This window comes from Betta splendens, chromosome 9 (assembly GCF_900634795.4).
Source record: "Betta splendens chromosome 9, fBetSpl5.4, whole genome shotgun sequence".
Classification (NCBI taxonomy): Eukaryota; Metazoa; Chordata; class Actinopteri; order Anabantiformes; family Osphronemidae; genus Betta; species Betta splendens.
Window position 1 is genome coordinate 8,030,805 of NC_040889.2, and position 24,630 is coordinate 8,055,434.

Genomic DNA, 24,630 nt, shown 5'->3' on the forward strand with positions numbered 1-24,630 from the left:
TGTGGGTGTGTGTGTCGCACACCACAAACCCTGTCACACTCACAGGTATGAAAGTGCTCCGTTCAGGCCACATACACATGCGTGTGTGTGATGAGAATAGGTTGTTGTAGTGTGTGTATAGAGAAGAGAACAGCCGAGGGATGGTATAGAGAACAGAAAGGAAGTGGAGATGTTGAGTCAGAATGAGAGACAAAGTGAAGCAGTTTCATTTCACACTTTTTAACCGTTGTACCTACAAGAAAAGCAGCTGGTCTGCCCCCATCTCCACCATCTGTCAGTAGAAGCTGCTTCTTCCACAGCCCACTTATGATATTTCTTTGTGGCCCTAAATGTTTATTTTTTGTGTTGCCTTATCTCCAGACACACCCCTTCCCTTTATTTCTCGCCTGTCGTGCTGTATATTGTATCCATCCGTTCTCTTCCCTGTGTGTGTGTGTGTGTGTGTGTGTGTGCGTGTGCGTGTGCGTGTGCGTGTGCGTGTGCGTGTGTGCATGTGCGTGACGGGTGGGAGGATGCGTAGGCTGTGTCATTCTGTGGACCTTCAGCTGCTGCTCAAAACCAGCACGATCTGAAGCAGCAGCTCTCGCCATTTGCATCTGGGATATTAAGAGAACAACAAAGGAAATAGATGGTTTTATTTTGACTAACCGACCACAAAATAGCTTGAATGCTTGATTTATTACAGCTCGGGTCTTACTTTTATGGCTTAGGCCAGCATTTCTGCAACACACTGGGCCAGGAACACACAAACCTTGAGCTTAGTCAAAACTGAAATTGCATTGAAAGGCAAATTATTACCAAGAAAGCCAGTTTCAGCCACTCACCACAGCATAGAGTGACACTTCCTGCTCTTAGCCCTACATACCCTAGTTCTGGTATCACTGTCACTGCCATCAGATGTGAAGATGTAAAACACATATCCACATCCACACACCTACTGTTGAATGTTGGTGGAAACTCGCTCCACTATTCTAGTAAAATCTGGCATGGGAATGTTTTCCGGATAGGAATGCCACTGAGCCCAGTCACAGGAAGTGTCCCTTATATTAACGCGCACCTCACTGGCTGCGAAAACGTCTCAAAGGACAGACGAGATGAACAACAGGAAAGTGAGATGAAATCTTTCAGTGTGCAAATCATGGCTTGATGATTTAGTCATCACACTGGCATCCAAAGTGGATGTGGTAATGCAGTGGTGAATGCTACAAACGATGAATGGGGTGGGGGGGGGGCGACGGATTTTTGCAGGTGAGATAAAGCCACCCTAGAGGATTATATTAATCATCTCATCTCAACTTTGGCATCAGTGGCCTGTCTAATGCATGCACTTAGCCAGCTTCCAAGCCACACACACGCCCAGATTAATGCCTGGGAATGAGGTGAGGTTTTAGTGCACTGACCTATATTTCCATTTAATCGGAGTCATTTGTGATTTTTTTTCCATCTGCGCAGGCCATTAGGACAGACTGAGTGTTGCTGTGGTTGATGTCTGTGTTCATGCACGTCACGACTGGCACCGAACCTGATGTCACCTTCACTGTAACATTCGCCTTTCATGCTTTCGGTGAAATACGTCCTACACAGTGTTTACAGGGTCCGAACTGACAGCTGACGCGCCTGTGGGTGTGCTTACAAAAGCTTCTTCAGTCATCACCGTGTTTGAGATGTGGAAGAGAAAGCAGCAGGAGTTGGATGAAGACGCTGTCTCTTATTAATTAATGCTCAGCTGCAAAGATTGTTCTTATTTTTCAGTTCTCCCCAGCTGAGATACTTCAAGTATCCCTCTTTTACCCCGATGCAGTGTCTGACCTGTAATGGAGCCCTGTGATAGAAAAAAGGTCCTAATATTTCTCTCACAATTGAAGGCTTCTGGTCCAGCAATGGGATCTGAGCGAAGGTGTTATTGTTGCTAGTGAGCGCTTCTGTGATAGTGCTTATGCTGCTATCTCCTCGCACACAAAGCGGGCAGAAGGAAACTGGCAGGCGGCAATGGAGAAGGCGAAATGAAAGCCGTTCCCCATGGGTAATTCTGCCGGTCTGGCTTTTGTCTGCCCTGCCTATCAGACGTGTGTGTGTGTGTGTGTGTGTGTGTGTGTGTGTGTGTGTGTGTGTGTGTGTGTGTGTGTGTGTGTGTGTGTGTGTGTGTGTGTGTGTGTGTGTGTGTGTGTGTGTGTGTGTGTGTGTGTGTGGCCTCCTTAGCTCTGCTACTTTTAGACATCTGCTCGTGCTCCGCTCCTGCTGCTGACCCCCGTTGACTTCACTGCTCCAGTATATGCGATGCTCCGGCCCAGCATTCCGCAGCATAATCGAAAAGTCACCTTTGAGCAGGTGCACGCGCACGCCGAGTTAATCGGGGTCCTGCTGTAAACCCGCCAGATGCCCCTCCGGTGACTGAGCTGCATGAACCGCCACATCTTGGTGGTTTGGAAGTTCTGACTTGCCCCAGTGAGAACCTCATTCACCCTCTCACTCCTCTGAATGCATGAGGTTGTGGGGCTCGTACAGTATTTTGGCGTGACGTGGAGGCATTTTAGCCACAGAAATATAAACTGGTGAAGCCTCTTATTGGAATTGCAGTGTGTGCGCGTGGACTTGGAGAGGACACAGCATAGCTGAGCTAGCTTTGGTTGAAGGAGGAATGCTTTAGTCACATTGCTGGAATAAAAGGCACTTTTGGTTTGGCAAGTGCACACAGTGAGCTCTTGGAAAGAAGACAAGCACAATGTGCACCGTGAGGAAGCTTGGAGATTTATTAGTGTCGTTAACTTTCATATTTGTGCATCAGTGAGCACCCATCTTTCTATCGGATAATATAAGATGAGTGGAAACAGGTGTCGGTTCCCTGTGTCTGCATCTACATTTGCCTTTAAATGTGTGTTCACACTTTCATTCTCAAACACCAATGAAAAATTCATGATCCTCGCCCTGCGATGGAGGCCAGTGGAGCACCACCGGTTGCTGTGTTGCGAAATTAGCATATTAATGATATAAATGCTGCATAATTAACACGTGGGAGTAGATGACTCGTGTGAATCATTGTCAGATCAGATGAAGAGAAGAAAGGGTCAGGCTCATTAGGTGACGAGCCACATTAATGAGCGATTGCTATGAAATTTGTCCTGCCACTTAGTGCAAAAGGAGCCGCTAAAGGCTGTGAGCGGCCGCGGCGCTCCCTCAGTTGGGGCTGTAGCGAAGAAGTAAGCGTTGGTCGTCTTTTTTCCCTGGGCTTGTGGTTGTTTTTTCCCAGTCGCTCAGACAGGAGGACGAGCAAGCCAGATGTAACGCGGCATGACAGGGCACACGTGAGCTTGATCCCAGCTGCTCGTCTTTCCAGGGATCCAACTGACTGTAATACCTTCTATTAATAAAGACCAACTAGTCATTTAGCCGTCCATGAAGTGGGCCATTGTGTGGCCAATAACCCAAAAGGCCCACTTAGTTATTGGCCAGTATTTCAATGCACCAGCAACAGCCTTTTCCTATCAGTTGGATTATAATGATGTCATAATAAATCACATTTACATCATATCAGTATAGTTAATCCAGTGGAAGTTACTGTTAACATAATGTTCTTCTCTATTGTTGTGACCTTGTCTTTGTTTATTTCTTTGTGCACGACTGCCATCTTTGCTAACGCCTTGACCCAGTGACCTTGTGTCATAAAGAATCAACCTGCGTGTGTGTGTGTTGTTTTCTGGCCACATACAGTACAAAACAGTGCAAGCTAATCAGCAGGCTGACACTATTTGGGTAGTGACAGGTCTGCTGCTGTATGTACGTTTGAACTTATTCATGCACCAGTGGCATGTGCTTGTGCTTTGTGTGTAGCGGCGACGGCGCTTTTAATAGGATTTCCTCCCAGTGTCTGTTTTTGTTCTGTGCAATGCTGTAGCTGTATGGTTCGTCTTTTGTGCTCTCTTTTATTATTGTGACACATCCAGCAGTCACAGGAAATGAATCCCCCCCCCCGACCCATCATCTCGCTCATCATTTGGTATTTAGCCAGCGCAGAGAGGTGACCCGCAGCAGTTAGACGGAGGCGGACAGGGAGCAGCTGCCCTGTGGATTGACAAGCGGGCAGCTTTCACTCCACTGCCGCACAAGAAACGGCGGCTCGAGGATGAATAATTCAGTCTGCTGCAGCTGGGAAAGTCACTTGGATAATTAATGCATCGGGCACACTTTGAGTGTAAGAGTGTTTGCTGTGATTGCCTCTGCATGCGTGTGAGCGTGTGGGGCTTTGAATGAATTTCAAAATGTAGGAACGTTCCTGCGTGTGCGTGCGTGCGTGTGTGTGTGTTTGGCGTTTGACTGAATTACAAAGTCAGATGCTCACTTGTGACAAATCCCTTGTAAAGATAGTGTTTCCTGGGCTTGAGGGATAACAAGGAGCTGGCGAGGCTTGGCTGTAAAATGCAGGACACAGGCTGACACGCACGTTGGACGGCGCGGAGAGTCTGGCCGCTGTTTGATTTAATCAGAAGACTTGATCTCAGTGTCAACATGAGAGTGGGTGGATGAGTAATTCAGCTCAAACCTCTGCTGAGCAGGGGTTACTCTGCCAGGAAGAGAAAAATATTAGCAGGCGGTCAACCTGTGATTTGCAGCCGCACCGAATGCACCTTCATCTATTAGTGAATGCATGGGTTTTCCCCTTAGCATCGAACATACACAATAAAAGCAGGTTGAACCGTCTTTCGCATCCAAACGTGTTTTCTGCTGCACAAAGATTCTGTTTACAGTAAACGAGCTCTTTTGAATGACGAACATAGAGAAAATCCTTCTTCAATAAAAAGAAAATGTAAACTTCAAGCCCTATAATTGGAAAGAAAGAAGGAGGTGAAAAAGTGACAGAGTCAATGCTATAAATATTGATTTTCTTGTATTTTTAAACCTTATGCATTATCAAACCTGCTCAATTTGAGACGTGACCTTTTGGGTGTTAAATCATGCAGGATGTTTACGTGGGCTCCGGCCGGCGCGCGTGTGTGAGTTTCGGTTGTTGGATGTAATATCAGCACTGAGCAGTGGGTTGTATTCTCTGCGCGGTGGTTGGACGATGCGTTCAGGTGCACTGGACGGACCCTGCAGGCAGAAGAAATGAAATTCCCTCTAAACACTTTAGCTGTAGCAGGATCCCTCTCAGTTCTGCATGGCGGGGACTCTTGTTATCCATTTCCACGCCAAATCCCAGAGAAGCTGTCGTTCCCCCCTCAGCGTGTGTGTTCATGTGTGACTGCACATCTGTGTGTGCCCGTGTCTGCCTGCATACGTTCATTGCTGCTTGGATGAGCTGCTCTTTGAATAAGGATGTTTGAGCGTTGCTACAGTGTATGTGTGTGTGTGTGTGTGTGTGTGTGTGTGTGTGTGTGTGTGTGTGTGTGGCTGTCAGCTGATACTCTGCTGACGACTCTCACACAGACTAGCGATCGCCGCTAACGGACCACGGTAGCTACTATACCTGCTACAGGCCCGCTTTAATGGTCGTATCGTCTCGTGAACGCGGCCTCTGTGCAGCGGTCGTCCTGCGCGTCGAGCCTTCGTTCGGGATGAACCGGGGACTCGCTGCTCCTGCTGCTGCGTGGTGCAGAATGATTTATGACCCGTGGGTGTTCAGGAGGGAACAGGCCGTGTTGGTTCTCAGCAGAAAGGCGCCAGGTTTAGATGCTGTAAACTTCCACACAAACCCCATGAAAGTTGCTTCCTGCGTGAGGTCACAGTGTGGATGCTTTGACTTAATGTGGGAGTCTTAATAAAAACACATATTCTCTTTATTACCAATATTTGATGTACGTTACTATTTCGGCCTGTGATTTTATTTCACCTACACGCTATCGATTGTTCCTCCTCACTCGCTCTGCTCTTGTCTTGGGCTGTTTTCCCAGCTCTGCATTACCAAGCTGAAAGAGAAAAACAACCTGTGGGTGTTTTGTGCTTCTTTCTGTTCCAGTGCTGGCCAGTTTCCGAGGCACCGTCCAGCACGGCCTGCCGCTGGAGATTGGAGACACGGTGCAAATCCTGGAGAAATGTGAAGGTACTGTGAGCGCCGCTCGAGTGTGTATGACCTTTACGACATTAGCTGCTTTCTGTGAGGAGAAAAACAGTGGAAGTGAAACTGACGACCGAAGTAAGGAAATCAATTCATTCTGCCTGAGCAGTGAAGTGAATACATGCACCTAACAATAAAAACAGGTCCACTTCCTCCTCTGGAGAAGTAGGGGAATCCATTGAGTTTGTCGCTGCTCACAGTGAAAACACACACACGCTCAGTGACCCACACATTTCTACACGAACCACAATCAGATTGAGAGACACACAAACCTGCCAGAGACGCTGTGGTTGCTGCGCGTGCATGAACGTTCACCCGGCTGACACACTTCTCGCTCATCGTACCGAGGGCTGAACTGAGCAGCTCCGTGTGATTAATGTCTATGAGCATTGGTGTTCGCTGCAGTTTCCTTTAGCTAACTGTCTGGCTGCTCTCCTAGCGTCCTGCCTACGCGTTGGCTGTTTTTCTCCTTTGCCTGCTTTCTCTTACACACTGTTTCCATGTTTGTTTCTCCATGTTAAAAGTTAATGAAGACACATCATAAATTAGGTGAGAACAAGGCAGCGGTGGGGTCTTAAACCTTTCGGAATGACTTAATATCATCCAACCGCAAAAGTTAGTGAGTTATTCACACCTTAACACAAACAGCCACACACACACACCCACACACACACCTACACACACACACACACACACACACACCTCATCCGGAGTTCTCAACACACGCGGCCTCACTTCCTGACGGGAGACAGAAGCAGACACTGATATGACATACGGCGCGGTGCAGCCAGCCGCGCAGCAGCCAGCGAGGGGGACGTGAAGGCCCAGCAGAGGCAGACAATAGCCCAGCCAGCAGAATGCTTAGCCCAGAAGGGAGGAACCAAATGAAAAGTCCTGGCAGCGGCGAGGAGGCAGGGAGACGGGCGCTGACAGCCCGGCACACAGACTAATGGCTCTGCCTCATGTTGATGCTATTGACACTCAAACACAGCAGCACAGAGGGTGGAAACGTCTTCGCTGACACGCGGCTCTGCCTCAGCCATTGATTTTTGACGTGGCCCTTCTCAAACACGGCCCTTTGTGAACGTTTGCTGAGGCGGACAGGGATTCGCCCGTTTAAAACAGACTCCAACCACGTGTTTCCACCTTGATTGACCTCTGCTACTGAAAAAAATGCCTCGTCCCGGAAGCAGCAGAGCACGTGTTCCACTGTACAGACGCAGACAGATTACTCACTGTTATTCTGGCCGTGCCTGAAACAAATGCGCCACAATCCAAATCAGAGATGCTTTGGCAAAACCCAACAGCGATTAGAATAATCTAGTGCATTTACATTTGAGCTATTTAGCTAATGCTCTTATGTGAAGGGACTTACAATGACTGCAGCAGAGGAGAACAGCATCAGCTAAAAGCACGGGCTCAGAGCCCCCGTGTAAATACACCACATCGATTCTATGGGTTGTGAGATTATCCAAAAGGCTCCAGTCCTCGACATGAACAAACTTTGAGCTCCAGCTCGGATTGGAGCGTGCTGTGGTGTGACGATGCCAGCCGCCGCCGCGCTTTCACACGTTCCTGTGCCCCTGCTCTCTTCACACCTGCTAGGACAGGCCTTAGCGCTTAGGGCTCACTTTGTGTGTCACAGCTGCGCCCCAGCTTGTGGTTAGTGCAGGCGCAGGTCGTTAGAGCAGCAGGTTACTGGGCGATGCGGGCGTCCCGGGCGCTATGGTGACACAGAACTCTCCAAATGTGTGTGGACAGTTACTAATTGCAAAACGTTGTGCCCGTCCTTGTCTCCGCAGGCTGGTACCGCGGGTTCATCCTGAAGAATCCCAACGCCAAGGTGAGCCAAGCTTTCAGAGCGCTGCCTCGGCTCCTTTGACTGCTGTGTCGAGCTGTCAGCCCGCACGGCGGCGGAGGCTCCTTCCACCAGGAGAGGCGACAGCTGTCAGGCGCCGATCGGATCAGTAGATCCGTAGACACGCTGCCGCCTGTTGCTTTGACTACGAGCAGCGAGGTGCCATCGAATCAAACTCATTAGTGCACAGGACTATTTATGTATCAGTGAACATTTGAGTGCCACAGGTCAAGTAGGTTTGTGTATAACGTGGACTGCACACTCTGTTTCAAGAGGTCTCAGTCGCGCTGTTATTAAGTTATTGACAGCTCCTACAGCTCATATCCAGCACTATTAATGCCACAAAGTGCTTGGCTTGATTATAGGCTGAAAATCAAAATCCGTCTTTGCAGCAAAACCAATCGAAACACTTCAGCGACGTGTAATTCAGCGACGCAGTCAAGCACATTTCAGCGCCACAATAGATGATAATGACAGGCGCTGGCAAACTGATTGGCAGTAACCAGAGAGGCTCTAAAAGAACATGTAATAATATAAACCAAGCTGGCAGCAGCGTGTGTGTGTGTGTGTGTGTGTGTGTGTGTGTGTGTGTGTGCGTTGCATTTACCCTCAGATACTTAAACATAACGTCTGCTTTGATCCCCTAAGTCAACAGGGAGCAACTTGCAGTTTATTAGCATCAAACATGGTACACACACACACACACACACACACACACACACACACACACACACACACACACACACACACTCTTCATCTTCTTCCCCTAAATCCCATCGCTCCTCACTTTTATGTCTGCGACTGTCTGCCGTTCTCTCCCTTCCTTCCTTTTTCTTCCCCCGACCCACACTCACACTTAGCACCGTATTGATTGTGTGCATCCAGGTAAAGGCTAGTGGTACTGTGTGACACGCTTCTCATTAAACTGCTTATCTGTCCAAAGGGGATTTTCCCGTCCAGCTACATCCACTTGAAGAATGCCCACATTAAGAACAAAGGGTAAGTAATGTTGCGTTTCTCCCCTTTCTTCCTTCATTCCTGCGTTCCTTACAGTACGTGTGCTGGTATTTACAGGCAGTTCGAGACCGTCATCCCCGTGGAAGACTCCGTCATCACAGAGATGACGTCAACGCTGCGAGACTGGGGCGCCATGTGGAAGCAGCTCTACGTGGTGAGACCGCTTCCACACATTTCAGGCTCACCACGAAGGCCACCTTATTTGGCCCCGGGCGATTCGACAGCCGTAGCGGTTTCTGCACATTCGTTAGCTGGATTGATTGTGTTTGTGGCCTATTAAGCTATCTGGGGTGCTGATTAAACCGAGCTGATGAATACGGGCAGATCCAAGTGCTTGCCTTCGCAGCTAAAAAGCAGCAGGACACTGGCGCTAATTTGCACAAATCCGTTCTAAGTTTCTCGACTCGACTTCCCCTCTTCAACTCCGTGTCACTTTAGCTCTCTAGCATGTGCTCTGTGACTTTCTCCACTTGTGTTTCGCACAGCTTGATTTGCATCTTCTTCTTATTGTCCCTCGCTCTATCCGTCACCCTCATTCTGTCTTTTCTTTCTGTCAGGTTGCTTTGATTAACTCTCTGTGCTTCTTAACTCATTTTCCTCTCCTCTCCGCTTCCTCCTCCTACAGAAGAATGAAGGGGATTTGTTCCACCGGCTTTGGCACGTGATGAATGAAATCTTGGACCTTAGGAGGCAGGTGCTGGTGGGCCACCTCACCCATGACCGCATGAGGGATGTCAAGCAGCACATCACGGCCAGATTGGACTGGGGGAATGAGTGAGTAGACAGGGAACAGGAGGAAACAAACTCCTCCTCCCACATCTCTTCTTCAAATTATTGTTCCCGTTTGTCCGATTGCACTCGATTCGGGTCAGCACAGTGTCACAGATGCCTCGCTGTACTTCCAGTCAATCACTCCCTGGTTGAAGTCACATCTGCATAGCTGCATCACGTCTGTGCGATCAAAATAAAATCTACCTGCCGACAGTGAAGTGCTTAGTCTTTTACTGCTCCTGCATAGCAGGTGAGGAGCTATTCCGAAAACTAGACAGTGCCTAAATCGTCTAAAAATAAAATAACAGTGTGGAAATAATAACAAATATGCGCTGTTTGTACTCTGGCTTTTTGAGCTGCCTTCCTGTTCTACCTTATTCTCTCTGTTCCTTCCCACCTTGCTATTCTGTCTTTCATTGTCACCTACCCTCCCTGCAGGCGCAGTCCTCACTCAATCAACTCTCTTTCTCTCTCCCTCCTCCCCCTTTCTTTCCTTTCCTTTGCTATGTTTTATAAGGATGAACAAATCAAATTCTGTCATTCTCTCTGTCCTTACTCTTCATTTTACATACTACATTTCTTCTGGGGCCCCTCTTTCGGTCTCATTGCGCACACCTGCTGCTTATTGATGGCTGCGCTGTTCGTTGCTGTGGGCTGTACAGTCCCATGGTCGACCAGTCCTGTCTTGTTTGTTGCTTTTATGGAGGCCGTTGTTTGGGACCAGCGAGGGACCAGCCTGGAGGAGGATAAACCGACGAGGAGCGAAAACGAGGCGTAGAGTGGTGATGAGAGAGCAGGGAGGGTTAAAGGATGGAGCTGGAGGCAGGATAAAGAGGGCAGTGGGCATAGCGGGGGGCTAAAGGGAGAGGAGTTCTGCCTTTCATCTGATCTTCAGAGGAGGATGATCTGTCAGGTTTATTTAGACGAGTGACACGCGTGATCTGACAGCGTGCGTGCGTGCGTGTGCGCGCGCGCTTGTGCACTTGTGGGTCTCCAGTATACGCCGCGTCTTTGTTCACAGTTTTGTTCGTGCGACCTTGTCTGTCTCCCCCTGCCACACAGTAGAATATAAATGAACTGTCATTGGAATATTTGTTATGATCGCTCCGGTTTGTATGCAGTTCACTTCCTCACCGCATGTAACACTGTGTGCTGCAGACAGCTCGGCTTGGACCTGGTCCCCAGACGAGAGTTCAGCATGGTGGACCCGGATGAAATCAGCGTCACGGAGCTTTACAGACTGGTAAGTGGCCTTTGAGTTCTTTGTGTAGCTACTAATGTCATCTGAAGGTTTATTTTGGAAAATGTCGCAACTGTATATTGCTCGTGTTTGCGGTACATCACTTCCTGTATATTTGTAATCCTGCATATTTGATTACATCGGGCAGCCCACTAGCGTGTTCACTTGCCTCTTAAGCTGCGGCTGCCAGGTAGCAGAGCTAACGGTGTGAGCTGGCAGAACACGTGGAGCCCTGCAGGCCTTTACTCTGAAAGCCTGACTGACTGCGGACATCATAGGATGAGAGGTGTTGTAATGGGTTCCTGACCATCCTTTCTGCGTAAAGCTCTGATTGAAGCGTCAGTGTTGGCTTTAAAACAGTACTTTGAGGAAGAGTTGATCTTGTGTCTTGATATCAAAGTTGATATCAAGGCACTAAAATATTTTAAACTGTCCAATGGTGACACAGAATAACTCCCTAGAACCTGGAATATTTATGGCGTTCTCTCAGTCTGACGGCTCATTGTAAATTAAAGTCTAGTCTAAATGGGTCCGCATCTTTCTCACCTTGTCTGCGCTCCTTCATCCCTGTTCCCGCTTCCTCCAAGCCCTAACCGCTGTTACCGTGGCAACCACTTCTCTGCCCTGATACAGAGTGGGGAGAATTATATCACACACACACTCTCACACGAGCTCCCCCTTATTTTCTCACAGTGGTAATTGAAGCTCTTAATCCATCTATGTTTTTTTTCCCTTTTGTTAGTCAAAACAAAAGGAGCCACAGCAGGATGAAAGCTTAATGCACCTTTATTACAGGCCACACCAAATGAGCAAATGACACAAATTCTCCCCTACTTGGACAAGATAAAGAGAGGAGCATTCACCACTGCCATCCACATACTATACTCTTTACACCGAGTCGCACTGGAGCCCAATTACGTCAGGGTAGTTCAGGGTCTTTGTCTACGATAACAGTGTTTCGGGTTCTGTGGGGCCACTTAATTCAGTAGAGAAGATGGGGATTACCTTTGTGTGTGCACGCTGCTACTGTAGCAAGATGTGACTTGAATTATCTGATGTCAGTGAGAATTAAAGAAGCTACCGAGAATAATGCAGAATGAACAACACTCCAGGCGGGAGTCATGACTTTGCAGCACCCTTTCCAAAAAAGAAGCTGCTCCGCAGGAGGTGACATCACCGTATCGTGTGACTACCTTGACAGTAGCTTGTGGCCAAGTTCTGTATTTAGCTGCTACCTGATTTCTACAAGTCGTCATGTTCGGTTCTGAGCTCAGATCCAACGTCAGGTTTCACAGGTCTGGCCCTGGGCGTGTAGTCTGTTGTTTCCCTTGGGCTACTGTACTTTTATTACTAAGACACTGCAGAGGTGCCATTCAAGGGCCTTTTAGTGGTGATGGAACACTGCTCTGCTGCAGGGACACAGCCAGTCAACAAGCCTCTCCCTAACCTTCATTTGACCCACCTTCTCATCCTTGTGTCCTTTGAACGTCGCTCTACATGCTGCTGTTTCCTGCCGAACCCTGACCAGTGACTGATAATAGGACGATCGGCCGAGCACGTGGTCACGCCAGCCTCATTTGAAGCTTCCCTGTCTTTCCTCTGTCACAGAACCACACGCTGCTCTGTCTGGGCAGCAAATGACACAGTGACGAGAAACTAGTAATAAAATCCCACAATGTAAATTAGACCTTGTAGAACCTGGTTGGAGTCAAAGCCCTTCTGAAAAGGAAAAAGGTTGTTATTGGACCCTTCTCCAGCGTCTTTCTACACAACACAACAAAACATATTTATCATTTTGACAGATATTACAATTGTGAAGTGATTTGCGGTATAATCTTCCCCCATGTTTGATTCTTGGAGGACCACTTTAGCGGTTTGTCATACACACTCTTTATATTTATAGCACAGCCGTCTGTTTCCAAACAATGCTGTATCATGGCACATCGTCCCGTTTTAGATTGATTTCGTGCCCTCTAGGCAGTTACTATTTATCTCATGTTCCACTGCAGCATGGAAGGAGACTTGAGGGACCATATGCTAATGTTATGCAGAGTTAAATGAATATTCCAAGGAACAATTATGTTGAAATTTTTAATTTGTTTTGAGTTTCACTTTTTTTACAAACTCAAAAAAGTGCGGCTTATTCACAGTATAGAGACTCCAGTTCCAAAAGTGGTATTATTATTATTATTATTATTATTATTATTATTATTATTATTATTATTGTGTTCTGATCTTCCCCTTGCCTTTTCCGTCCCCATCCCTTTACATCCTACTACAGAAGTAGACGTGCAGCAGATCTTGGCAGTGGCTCTACCAGCCATCTGCTGTTCTGTGTGTATGTCTGTGTCCTTGTATTTTTGGATGTTGACAGCAGATTAGAATGAACCCTTTCTAAACAAAGCTGCGATGTGCAAGTGGATGTACTTGCACATCGTCTCATGTCTCATTGTCTCTTTTTGATATAGACTGACTTAATATTAAATGTAATATCAAACACGAGCTTCATTGTTTGACTGCTTCTTTTCATGCATTTATATTGTTGTTATATCTTGTTCCTGTTTCCCCACACCGCTATGCTTTTAGACAAGTTTGTGTGTCTATATGACTTGTATTCATTTATTAGCTCATTAATTCCAGTTTATATTTGATCTCTACATTTGTTTTGTCCTGTCGTCTTTGCAGATGGAACATCGGCATCGTAAGAAGGAGACCCCTGCTCCTGCCAGTACTCATCACTTGTTCGTCCACGTGAAGAGCCTGATGAACGCCAATGTGGGAGAGGAGCTGGAAGTCTTCTTCCACATTTACGACGGACGGGAGAACCGGCCGCTCAGGTAAAGTCTGATCAGTGCTTTTACAGATGGGGTGGATCAGGACCTGTATTTATAATTGTATGAAGATTTATTAAACAAAGCAGGTCGCTAAAGTTTGATGGCAGCACTAAAGACTACTGTATGCTATTCTCTCATAGTAAGTCGCCATAATTTCTGGATATTAAAATTCCAGTTCATGTCACAAAAAAGCGGATTTGTCAGAAACAGTAAAATGAGTGGGATGAAACGTGAAAAAGGAAACCCGCCTCTTTTATGAGCCATGCTTGTGTTCGGCGCCGCTTTCTGTCCCACAGGGTCACATCAGAACTGCTACAGTAGGGTGACAGTGGTGAGACTTATTGCTTCACTGTTTTGTGCCGCACACAGTTCATTATTCATCAACATCACTAGTGAACCTGATTGACCGCTGCTTCATTAACCCTTGCATGGTAGTATACGTAGAGGTTTCCTCTACTCTTTTGATTTTTTGCTGTGGTCAGAGAAACACATGTGTTTTAGTTAGAGCTGCAGAGTGCAGAAGTGCATTATACCTTTTAATTAGCAAAGCACACTCATATGCTGATTTGAATCATGCGTATAACAGTGTGGCAGGTATGGAGCCACGTTTTGATATTCCCATCTTGCTCTGCAGCTTGAAGTGGCTGATTAGCGAGCAGTCGTATCTTAATCATTTCTACTTCTACTTCTATGGCGCTTCTTTTTCTCCCTCACTGACCTTTTCGCTCCATGTTGTTGCTAATTTGAAAAAGACTCAGTAACTCAGTCGGGTCAAGCGATTAGTCTTTCTAAAACATACATCTTGGTTCGAAAATTAATTTGTTTTGATATTTATGTCAGTTTTTTGCCGGTGCGAAGCCTCGGTTGTTATGACTTAGCGGTTTCAGTTTTGTCCCGAGCGTGTGTGTGTGTGTGTGTGTGTGTCTTGCAATTGCATCAGTTGTCTTCTAGGAAAAATCTCAGCGGTGGCAGCTCGCCAAGCTCGTCTCTCACTGTAAGGACCCACACACAAACAGTGCACACTTTAACACAGGCTGTCTGGCAGGGAGCCACTTCGAGCCTTCCCTATCTCCTGGTGGTGTCTGTGCGTGTGAGCTGTGTGTCAGAGACCAGATGGGGGTCCGACCCGTTGTCTCGGTGCCGTGCCAACACCACAGCCCCCGTGCACCATGGCAGCTCCTTTGTGTTCAGGACAGACTCCTTGTCTTGCTCTTCACCAGGACACACGCAGACACACACACAGACACACAAGGGTCCACACACATATAATCTTTTTCTTTCATATTTATAACTTCCACTTACATCTCACAAGGACATTCATGCATGACTGGACGTCCTGTGTGCCTGTTTTGTTGGAGGTTGGGTCCAACGTTCGTTCTGACTGGCTTCATTTTGGCTTTGTTTTTTCACATCTCTACCGTCAGGCACAACCTCCAGGGTTAGCTGTAGGATTTTCAGCATGGTGTGGATCAGCCATCAATGACTGTTAATGCGTCCACCCACTCTACCGTTCGTCAGGGACGTGCATGGCTCCTAATGTAATCATCAATACCATGGGAGGAAATAGTGAGCGCCGCGAAGGCCCAGAGGGGAGGGAAGTGGCCCATTCATGTTATGTAAATGCAAGCAGTGATAGGGTGAGATAAGGCCCGGTGGGGGAGTCCAGGCTTCTCAGCTCCGGCGATCAACACTCTGGGCTGTGAGAGAGAAGACTTGGAGGCAAGGGACTGTTTGCGTGTTTGTGTGCAGGAGTGGCTGTTAATTGGCAGCTGGGGTTTCCACAATAGAGCACTAATTAGGGTTGGCGAACGCATGTGCAAGTCTCATGTCTAATGCGTACTGTAGGAATGTGTCTCCATATGGCTGGATAAATGGCCTGGAAAGTTACAGAGAGCAGCTAATGAGGAACAACCACATGGAAGTCGAAGCGCTTCGTCCCAGTACAATCCACTGAAGGAAACTTTGCTGAAGGAATACGTGTGTGAAAAATCCAAAGCATGTGTATAATTAATAATCGGAAGCTTAATTAATTCAAACACGCGCTGCCACTGCCCTACATACACAAAACACCGAATCACAGCACAGAAGCCGTCTCCGATTTCCATCAGGGAGGAGACGTGACAGCTTATAAACTGATAAGAACATTATAAATAGCTCCCAATATTCTAAAGCGGCCTAATCCGCGGTAGCTGCATGCAGCGTGAAGTCAAGTTATATGGGACGCGTTGGCTCGAGCCGCGCCGCTGCGTGAATGGCCCCGCTGTCGCCTGCGCCGCCGGCCGTGCCAGCGACTTGGCTCTTTGTCAGGCGCTGGTGCATTACAAGGTTTTCGCTCTGCTTATCAGTGCACTGTGAAAGTCACCTAACTGGATTAGCCCCCAGCTCGCCAGCCTGGATGAGACGGCCCAGCGGGGTCCGTCCGCCGCCTCCCTCCGAGCGGGAGGACCAGACCTGTTTTGTGTCCGTCCGGTTTTGTCGACCCGTCGAGTCCAACGTGTGTATTTTGTGTTATTCCACCACTCCAGCTGTAGGATGATGAAATATTTAGAGCAAAATGCAGTCCTCCTCGTAACCCGTCCCTACAGGGTTCATACAGTGCGCCAACCATCTTGGCAGTTTTGAGGCTGAGGTTGTACATTTTTTCTCGCTGACGGTCCAGAATCTGGGCTAAAACCTGTCAGAGGGAATCTACACAATGAATATTTCATTTGGCAGCGCTGCGTGGATGTCGACTGCGCTGCAGACGTCCTTTGCTTTGGGGATTGAGTTCAATAATTTTAGCTTTGTAAATCTCGTCGCTCGCTCCATTGTTCGGCGCGTGTTCCCATTCTGGGCCTCCTCCTCAGCTGCCGGGCAGCTTTTGGTGCCATTTTTTGTAGCAACATCTCCAGCGTTCCGGCTCCTCGCGTTTGCCACACCACCGCCACTCGCTTCTGTTTAGCGGCGGCTCGGTTGCACTTGTTTCACCGTCACTCCTGACCCCATTCATCTCAGTGTGCCTTCGCTCTTTGTGTCTCCCCCTCGTACAGTGAAAGGTTCTTTGTCAGGCTGAATAAGAGCGGGTTGCCCAAGTCGCCGGAGAAGACAGAAAGACAATGCACGCTGTTTGTGGTGAGTACTGAACACAACTTCATGTTTGCAAAGACTGACTGAGAGCTATTGAACTCATGTAACACAGTGTCCTCCGATGCTCACTGGGTGCACATTTGCTAATTTTCCTGTCTCGTTGCTCAGGATTTGGGAAGCAGCGATCTCCGAAAAGACGTCTATATTGTTGTTCATATCGTAAGAATAGGTAGGAGTTACACAGCTGCCTGTTCCCTCTGTGGTTTATTAAGAATCACGCTGTCATGACGGTGGATCTCTCTGTGTATGCGCAGGGAGGATGGGAGCCGGGGAGAAGAAGAACCTGTGCAGCGTACAGTACAGGCGGCCGTTCGGCTGCGCCGTCGTCAGCATCGCTGATCTCCTCACCGCTGACTCCAAAGATGACCACCTGCTCAAGGTTTACGCGTAAGTCACGGGCTTGGAATGGTAAATGGTCCAAACTTATATAGCGCCTTCAAACACCCTTCCGGGATCTAAAGCCCTTTACACTGCTTCTCATTCACCCATTCACTCTCACACTCACACACTGATGCCAGGAATAGCTTGTTGGCTTCAATCCCACAGTAGAAGTAGCACAACAACCACTTTCTTGTTTTCTCAGGTGTAATACTGAGAGTGAGTGGAACCTGATCCATGAGAACATCATCAAAAAGGCCAATTCTCGGTACAACCTGTCTGGATCCAACACTGGTAAGAACCACATTTTCCGTCTATTACCTCCTCACCTCTGACCTATTGAGCAAGCGTGTGAACGCTGCGTTAGTTCCTTTGCGCTGACGCGTGACGCCCGCATCACGGTGAGCTCTTTGCCATGAGTCTAGTCTGTTTCCGGTCAGACTCTGTGCTATTTATGTGGGTGTGAAGTTCCCCTTCGCATGGTGGTGTCTGCAGGAAGCCTGCTGTTGCAAATGCATTCGGAGGATTCTTATAAATAGCCGCCATCGCAGCACACTGCATGACAGCGTCAGCGTTTTCCTGCAGCAGCAGGTCGGTGGAGAAGCAGAACATTCAGTTCTTCACATGTGCATGTGTCGTACAGACGCAGCTTCAAGACATCAGTGTATGTGCAAGTATATCCTAGATTAACCGTAGATTAGGAATTTCACATTGAGCCGGTGGTGAAGTGATGAGCTGCAGTTTATTGGACGTACTGTACGCAGGCTTGAAGCAGGTTGGTGAGGTTCACAGGGGAGCATCACTGCCCTGCTGCACAGACGCGGCTGATAAAGGCTCAAGGGCACCGCTAACTGGAGAGAAGATTATAGGAATGTCAGGAATCTGCAGATCGCCTGAGTCAGCGCCTCCTCTCACCTTCATTTTACAAATCCAATTATTATTTGAGGGGCAGCTTCACAAGTCCAGCAGGAATAATCTTGTGTGAGCGTGACAGGATGCAGTCATTAAAGTCAGTCTGGTCTATGGCAGCGCTGCAGAATCGAGATGAAATCATAAATCACAGATCTACTTCTGAAAGGATGGAAAGGGCTTTGCAATGCTGGGGTCTTAATTAATTGCTGATAAAATGACTTACTTGACTGTTTTCTTATCTCGCTTTGATCCCCAACACTAGATAAAGTGCTGCATTGTTGCCATTCAACTTGGCAGAAGTGCTGCTGTTGCCTGTGGATGGAGGTCACCCAGTGGAATACACACACGCCATAATCACGCGTCTGTAATTGTATTAAGAGTTGACTCCGTCTTCGGCTGCAGTTTATCACGAGCGCTTGGATGTGGGCTATCGAGTAGGTGTCAGCCGAGGACATTGATCCGGCTGAGCGCCTGATTTGCCTCAGCGCGTTCTCTTTCAAAGTGCATTGGGGAGAGTTGCAGCTCTTTTGTCACTACACGCTGCCGCACGTAATTCAAGCAAGCTCGTTGTAAAATTACATTTACACCACTTAAGTGAATTTGACACTGATTTCATGAAAGCGGAAAATGGTTTAATCACAAAGCAGAGGGGTAATAATTTCAATTTTTAAGATAATGAGCGCTGGATATTAGGTTTCATTTATGTATGATGAGACCCATTTATCTGTCTGGTCCACATGAATTAATAATACCTGTGCTGGTAGCTTTGACAGGTTTTCTGGGACGTCAGCCTCTTTTTACCTTCTCATGCCCTGTTGATTTCACCACCTGCTCTTATTTCATTAGTACCAGTCACAGCGGATATCACCTCGGTAAACTCTGATTGTCTTACTTTACTAACAACAACAACGCACAACATGTGCAGCTTCATCTGGTGACTCAGTTTCTCCCAAATGCCAATTACTCTGCTGCGGAGCACCATCACAGAGCAGAGAACACTCCAGTCCCGTCACCCAATGAGAAATAGTACTACATGTGCAGACAAGACAGTAGCTCCTGGAACCAGTGATTTAAGGACTCCAGTTGCATTAAGAGTCAGGAGGGCAATTAAAGCCAGTGTGCTGTATATTGTATGGGCTCACTGTGCTGCTTGTGTGTATAGTGCAGTGTATGAATCCTGGTGTGTCTGCTTGTCTCGCTGTGTGGTTCTCCTGGCGCTGAGCAGCCAATTAGCAGGGGATTGATGAATGCGCTGGCCTTAAAGCATAAAAAAGACTGGGTTGTTTGTGTAATAAAGCAGCAGGTTGCGCACAGAGACGGTTGTTTTGTCCCCGTGTCGCCTAATGACTGCTCCATTGTTTCGTCCGTGTTTTGAGGGTTGCGGGGCATCAGCCGAAAATCAAACCCAGAAGAGGAGAGCGGCAGCTGATGAGATGATGGCATAGTGATTTTGTTTACATGGGGCTCAGCGATCCATAGCGGTGATTTCATAAGATGCTGGCTCTGTATGAGTCAGGTCAGGTGGATAATTCAGCTCCCACCTCCACATCCAAGCGTAGGCAGCGACAGAAGAGGCAGTGACAACTCCACTGGTTTGTTTTGGAGCTTTTTTTTTTTTATGTTCCCACTTTGTTTTTGTGAGTTTCTGAAGAGGCAGGCCGGGTGGGCCGAGGGCAGCAAAGGTTGACCGTGTTATTGTCAGCGTCAGCTCCATCTACCAGGCGGATGGAATAGTAATGAAGCTGGTTTGCCTAATGCCGCCCTGCAGGAGCTTTTAAAGAAAGAGGGAGGGGGAAGACGCCTTTCTGTGAGTGTGTGTGTGTGTTTATATGGCTGTAAATGTCGTCGGCTTGGTCCAAATCTAGAGGCAGGCCGATTAGGCTCAGGTTGCAAAATCATGTCTCTCATGTATCTAATGGGACAATCCTTTCAATTCCCACCAGAGCTCGGTGCCGCGTTAAACCCACTGGTCTGGGCTTTTCTGAACTGGTATTAGAAATGTGTGTGTGCCCCAGAAAATCAACAGTAAAAGCAAGTTTCATGCGGGAATAGTTAAAACCTCGTTAAGATTGTTGTAGTTATTGTAAATGATCACTTTGGGCTGCTTTGCATCACATATGCGCAGATAACTTCATCCCCTCGCTCTCTGTAGTGCAGTGATTGGCACGTCACTAACAGGTTTACAAACAAGTCACGTCTCTTTGACTGCTGGTGACTGAGACCCTCGCAGCTAATGAACCGTTTCACCGCCGCATCTCAACTTTCCTTCAAGCTTCCACGACAACAACACTGGTGGTCTTCATCTCGCCTCTTGTTCACATTGCAGCCTCACACACAGACGATGCAGCTCTGCAGACCAACGCTGCTGGTTTAATTTAGCTCTCCTGACATTTGGAGTTATTGCATAAGGATATAGATTTGTGACAACAGCCTTCATGTTGGATTTCCTCTTATTAAAAAGCTGGGCATGATTCACCGGCTTGTGTTTTGTTTATGTGTGCGTGGGTGTCTGCTTGTGTTCCATACACTCGAGTGTTGCTGCCAGCAGATATAGCTGGATTTGCCTGGTGTGGCTGTATTAACTCCTGTGAGAAGTGTGATTTGGTCACTTGAGACAATGGAGACTAAACATTAAGATGAAATAAATTATTAAAATCCTGTTAAAATGGCTTTTATAACTCATGTGAATTCTCCAAGTTCACCAGTATTAGATTGTTTATAGTGATGGGAGCAGAGCTACTGTCTGCTATATTTAGATCTTTTTATCCAGTTGCTTTTCTGAGGAGTAGCGAAAATCAAAGTTACATCACTGCTGTGTCCAGTGTTTTGATTTTAAAACGTTCCCCCTATTGATTCTAGGCCTCGCGGTGGCTCTCCAGCTGCTCCACGGCGACATCGATCAGCTGAGGCGGGAGTACATGGTCCTCTTCACCAGGGGTGTGTCCATCACCAGAAAGCTGGGCTTCTCTGACGTCATCATGCCAGGTAGGGTGATGCGGGATCCTTATACTGTATGAAGAACCTCCCTGCTTTTGCCCCGTGGGTTATTTTCCTGTCTCTCTCCAGCGGTTAAACATGGAGCCCTTGTTATGTTTGGGGTAGAACAAGGTCAAAACCTGTAGTTTTCACTATTAAGCCATTTTCAACCAGTAAAACCACACCACACTTTTGAAAAGGTGCGTTTCTCTGCTTCAAATGTTTTCTATGCTATTGATTTGGGACATTTTATTTCAAGAGGAACTAGTGTAGTGTTATAAACACCAACAAACAAGGGCCACTTACTGTGAGTGAGTAACCATGCTGCACTTACCTACTGGTACTACTGAGATTAAGCATGAGAGCAACAAAGAATATAATAAACTGCCCATCACTTTATTATATTAAACATATTGGTAAACTAAGTAATAATGTGAAATATAAATGTAAATAATATAATAATAGGAGGCTACAAGCCCATCCTAGAGTCTGCCTTTGTATCCTTGGCAACACTTGACAAGCCCACTTATTGCAGAGTATGTGTGAATTGCACCTAAGGGTGCTCTCAGATAACAACAAAGCTGGTTGTTTCAGGTAGACAGGCATCTCTTAGATAGCTGCTACTCTAAATGACACAAACCCCCTGGATGGGGTTGTTGCCTTGGCAACAAATGTACAACCACATGAATATAAGATGAAACCAGAGGATAAAATGTACGTGTATTTGTATGCAGAAATGAGCTTTCCGACTGTTCACGGCAGCTGGATGACTGGGGACTTACGTTCCACACAGGAGCTGTGCTTTCTGGTTGTACAGATAAAGAGGAACCACAGACTGCGGCTCCCCCAGTGCCTCACTAACACAGATTTATGTTCTTCTCCTTTGTCTTTGTCTGTCTGCAAACCCTTAACACTGAGTTCCTCGCCCTCTCTGCCCATCCATCGCTGCCCTTGGGCTAAGGAAACGCTCTCTTTCTGCTGGATTTGTATCTTGTATCTTGTTTCCTCTCTCTCTCTCTCTCTCTCTCTCTCTCTCTCTCTCTCTCTCTCTCTCTCTCTCTCACACTCACACTCACACACACACACACACACACACACACTCTCTTTTCTTTGTCCATCTGCTTTTCCCTACCCTTCGCCACTTCCTCTCTTCCCATTGTGCATGAAATCTGCCCCACTGCAGTCTTTGTGTGTTTTTGCTGGGAGCCAACAATATAGGTGTATATACAGTCCTTCATGTTGCCATAGTTACTACTGTTAAGAGAAAATCAATTTAACCTAGAGTCAAGATATGATGATCACACACATGCAGCCACTTGCTGACGTTATGGGAACATATTTAACAATCTGTCTGACCAGGGCTTGGCTGCAGAGGAAGGCACCACTCTCACTTCCACTGGAAAAAGTCCAAAATCCACAAAATGGACGCTTTTATTTTAGTGTAACACTTTTCAAAAATTCAATTGGTTATTGTGCAGTTTGTGTGCAGGGCCTGAATTAAATTCATTTGTAGATGTGTAGATGTTGACACTACTTGAGGTTCTGATGATGATAATGATGGCAAGACTCTACACAGGACATTTAGATAAAAAGAGAAATGAATGTGACAGAAGCTGTGAGGGGGTTTTATATATTTCATCATCTGGGGACCAAAGGTCAAACAGATTAGCTTTAATGTCAGCTGTAACTATGACATTTGATGGCACTGATGTAAATGTGTACCAACGCTTCAAGCCACTGAGAAATGATCATTAAATCTCACCTGTATGTATAATCAATGTCTCGGTGGCTCTTTTTTTCCACCCTGTTTCTGCAGGAGAGATGAGGAATGACCTTTACGTCACACTGGAGAAAGGAGAGTTTGAGAAGGGTGGGAAGAGCGTGGCCAGGAACGTGGAGGTCACGGTTTACGTGCTGGACATCGACGGGCAGATCCTCAAGGTAAAAATACACTTGGTATAATGTCACAGTTGTAAAGGAAGTAAATACAGGCAAAATAGTATTTAGAAGTACTGTAGCTGCTACATCTCAGCAAGCGCGTGCAGATTTATTTTGCTAAGAAGTTCCCCATTTAGGTGTCACTGACCCAGATGAGAGTGTCTTTCCAGTGGGTTGCCCATTTCTGTGACAGTCGGCCTCTGTGGTTTCCTGAGCTCAGCCCGGGACAGAAAATGGAGTCAAATATAACCCTGCTGCCTCTGCCTCTGCCTGGCACGCAACCACACACGCACGCACGCACGCACGCACGCACGCACACACACACACACATACACACACACACACACACACACACACACACACACAGCCATGGCAGCCTCCCTTTATTGACATTTGTGGCGCGTGACATATGTATGTGTCCTGCGTGTCCCTCACTTCTGCCCTTTACCTCATCTTTTAGCTTGGCCTCTCATTTCCTCCCTCCGCTTCCTCTTGTCTCCGCGTCATCCACCTCCTGCACCTCGGCTCACTGCTCGCTCTGTCTCTTTCAGAGTTACGTGGCTGCCGGCTCGGGCGAACCGGGCGGGGACGAGTACCACTCCTTGGTGCTGTACCACAACAACAGTCCCCGCTGGGCAGAGCAGCTGAAGCTCCCTATTCCAGTTGACATGTTTCGGGGGTCGCATGTCCGGTTTGAGTTCCGACACTGTTCCAGTAAGTAGGCGTTGGGTGAATAACCTTTATTCATCACCACAGCAGTAGCAGCCAAGTGTGTGAATGCCTGTGGTGGTTCTTCAGTCGATTATGTGGGGGAGGTGAAGGTGAAGCAGCATTGTGGTGAAGGGACAGCAGCTAAATAAGTATTCACTTCCTCATCCGTTTTAACCTGCTGAGCCTCTGGCTGCAAACCCCCGAGGCTGCTGCCACCACCGGACACAACCCTGTCCACGTGCATGGGGTTCAGAATCGGCCTGGGTTGCACCTCCAGCTCAGACAAACTTTAATTACACCCGAAACATTGCTGTCACGCTCCTGCACCCTCTCTCAGGGCTATGAGGCAACGTCTCAGAAGCTCCTCTCTAAACAAGCTGATATTATTATGGCAGCCTAAAAGGCCATGCAGCTGTGTGCAGCAGATATAGTAGCCTTATTACTGCTGGCAGGGCTGGCTTTGCCTGTTAAGAGCCCAATTTAGGCCTGGGCTGTGGGAAGCACATTACACGTACTATTAGGGCTCCCAAAGATGGCAGTAACCTGTCTGTAGAAATATGATTAGCAGGCTCTGTCATTTTCAATTAAGAGGAAACAGACAGCTATGAATATTTTAAGTGCTTTCTTTTTCTGTAGCAATTACGCAGCATCAGCACATGTTCATTTGTTGGGAGTCTAGACTGTTGCTAAACGCTGCTCAAGGGGACTATAAGGCTGCACCATCTTCAGCAGTGCAATACTTCACGGACCTTCATTATGGCAGATATATTCCTGTATGTAATAGACACCTCTTACGTAAGTTTTTTTTCTCCAGGCCCCT

At 47.3% G+C, this 24,630-nt stretch overlaps 1 protein-coding gene across 6 annotated transcripts in view; it reads left to right on the plus strand.

The window, feature by feature from the left end:
* dock4b (dedicator of cytokinesis 4b) overlaps positions 1 to 24,630 on the plus strand; it is a 100,276-nt gene that overhangs the window by 43,090 nt on the left and 32,556 nt on the right. For all 6 annotated transcript variants that reach the window (XM_041072520.2, XM_041072522.2, XM_029160241.3 and 3 more), the window contains exons 4-17: positions 5,951 to 6,034; positions 7,852 to 7,892; positions 8,851 to 8,906; positions 8,982 to 9,078; positions 9,550 to 9,698; positions 10,854 to 10,938; positions 13,621 to 13,772; positions 16,799 to 16,880; positions 17,004 to 17,064; positions 17,150 to 17,282; positions 17,479 to 17,567; positions 21,045 to 21,170; positions 22,978 to 23,102; positions 23,651 to 23,813. In XM_041072520.2, coding sequence (XP_040928454.1) covers positions 5,951 to 6,034; positions 7,852 to 7,892; positions 8,851 to 8,906; positions 8,982 to 9,078; positions 9,550 to 9,698; positions 10,854 to 10,938; positions 13,621 to 13,772; positions 16,799 to 16,880; positions 17,004 to 17,064; positions 17,150 to 17,282; positions 17,479 to 17,567; positions 21,045 to 21,170; positions 22,978 to 23,102; positions 23,651 to 23,813 — 1,443 coding nt within the window. The remainder of the gene's footprint in view (positions 1 to 5,950; positions 6,035 to 7,851; positions 7,893 to 8,850; positions 8,907 to 8,981; positions 9,079 to 9,549; positions 9,699 to 10,853; positions 10,939 to 13,620; positions 13,773 to 16,798; positions 16,881 to 17,003; positions 17,065 to 17,149; positions 17,283 to 17,478; positions 17,568 to 21,044; positions 21,171 to 22,977; positions 23,103 to 23,650; positions 23,814 to 24,630) is intronic.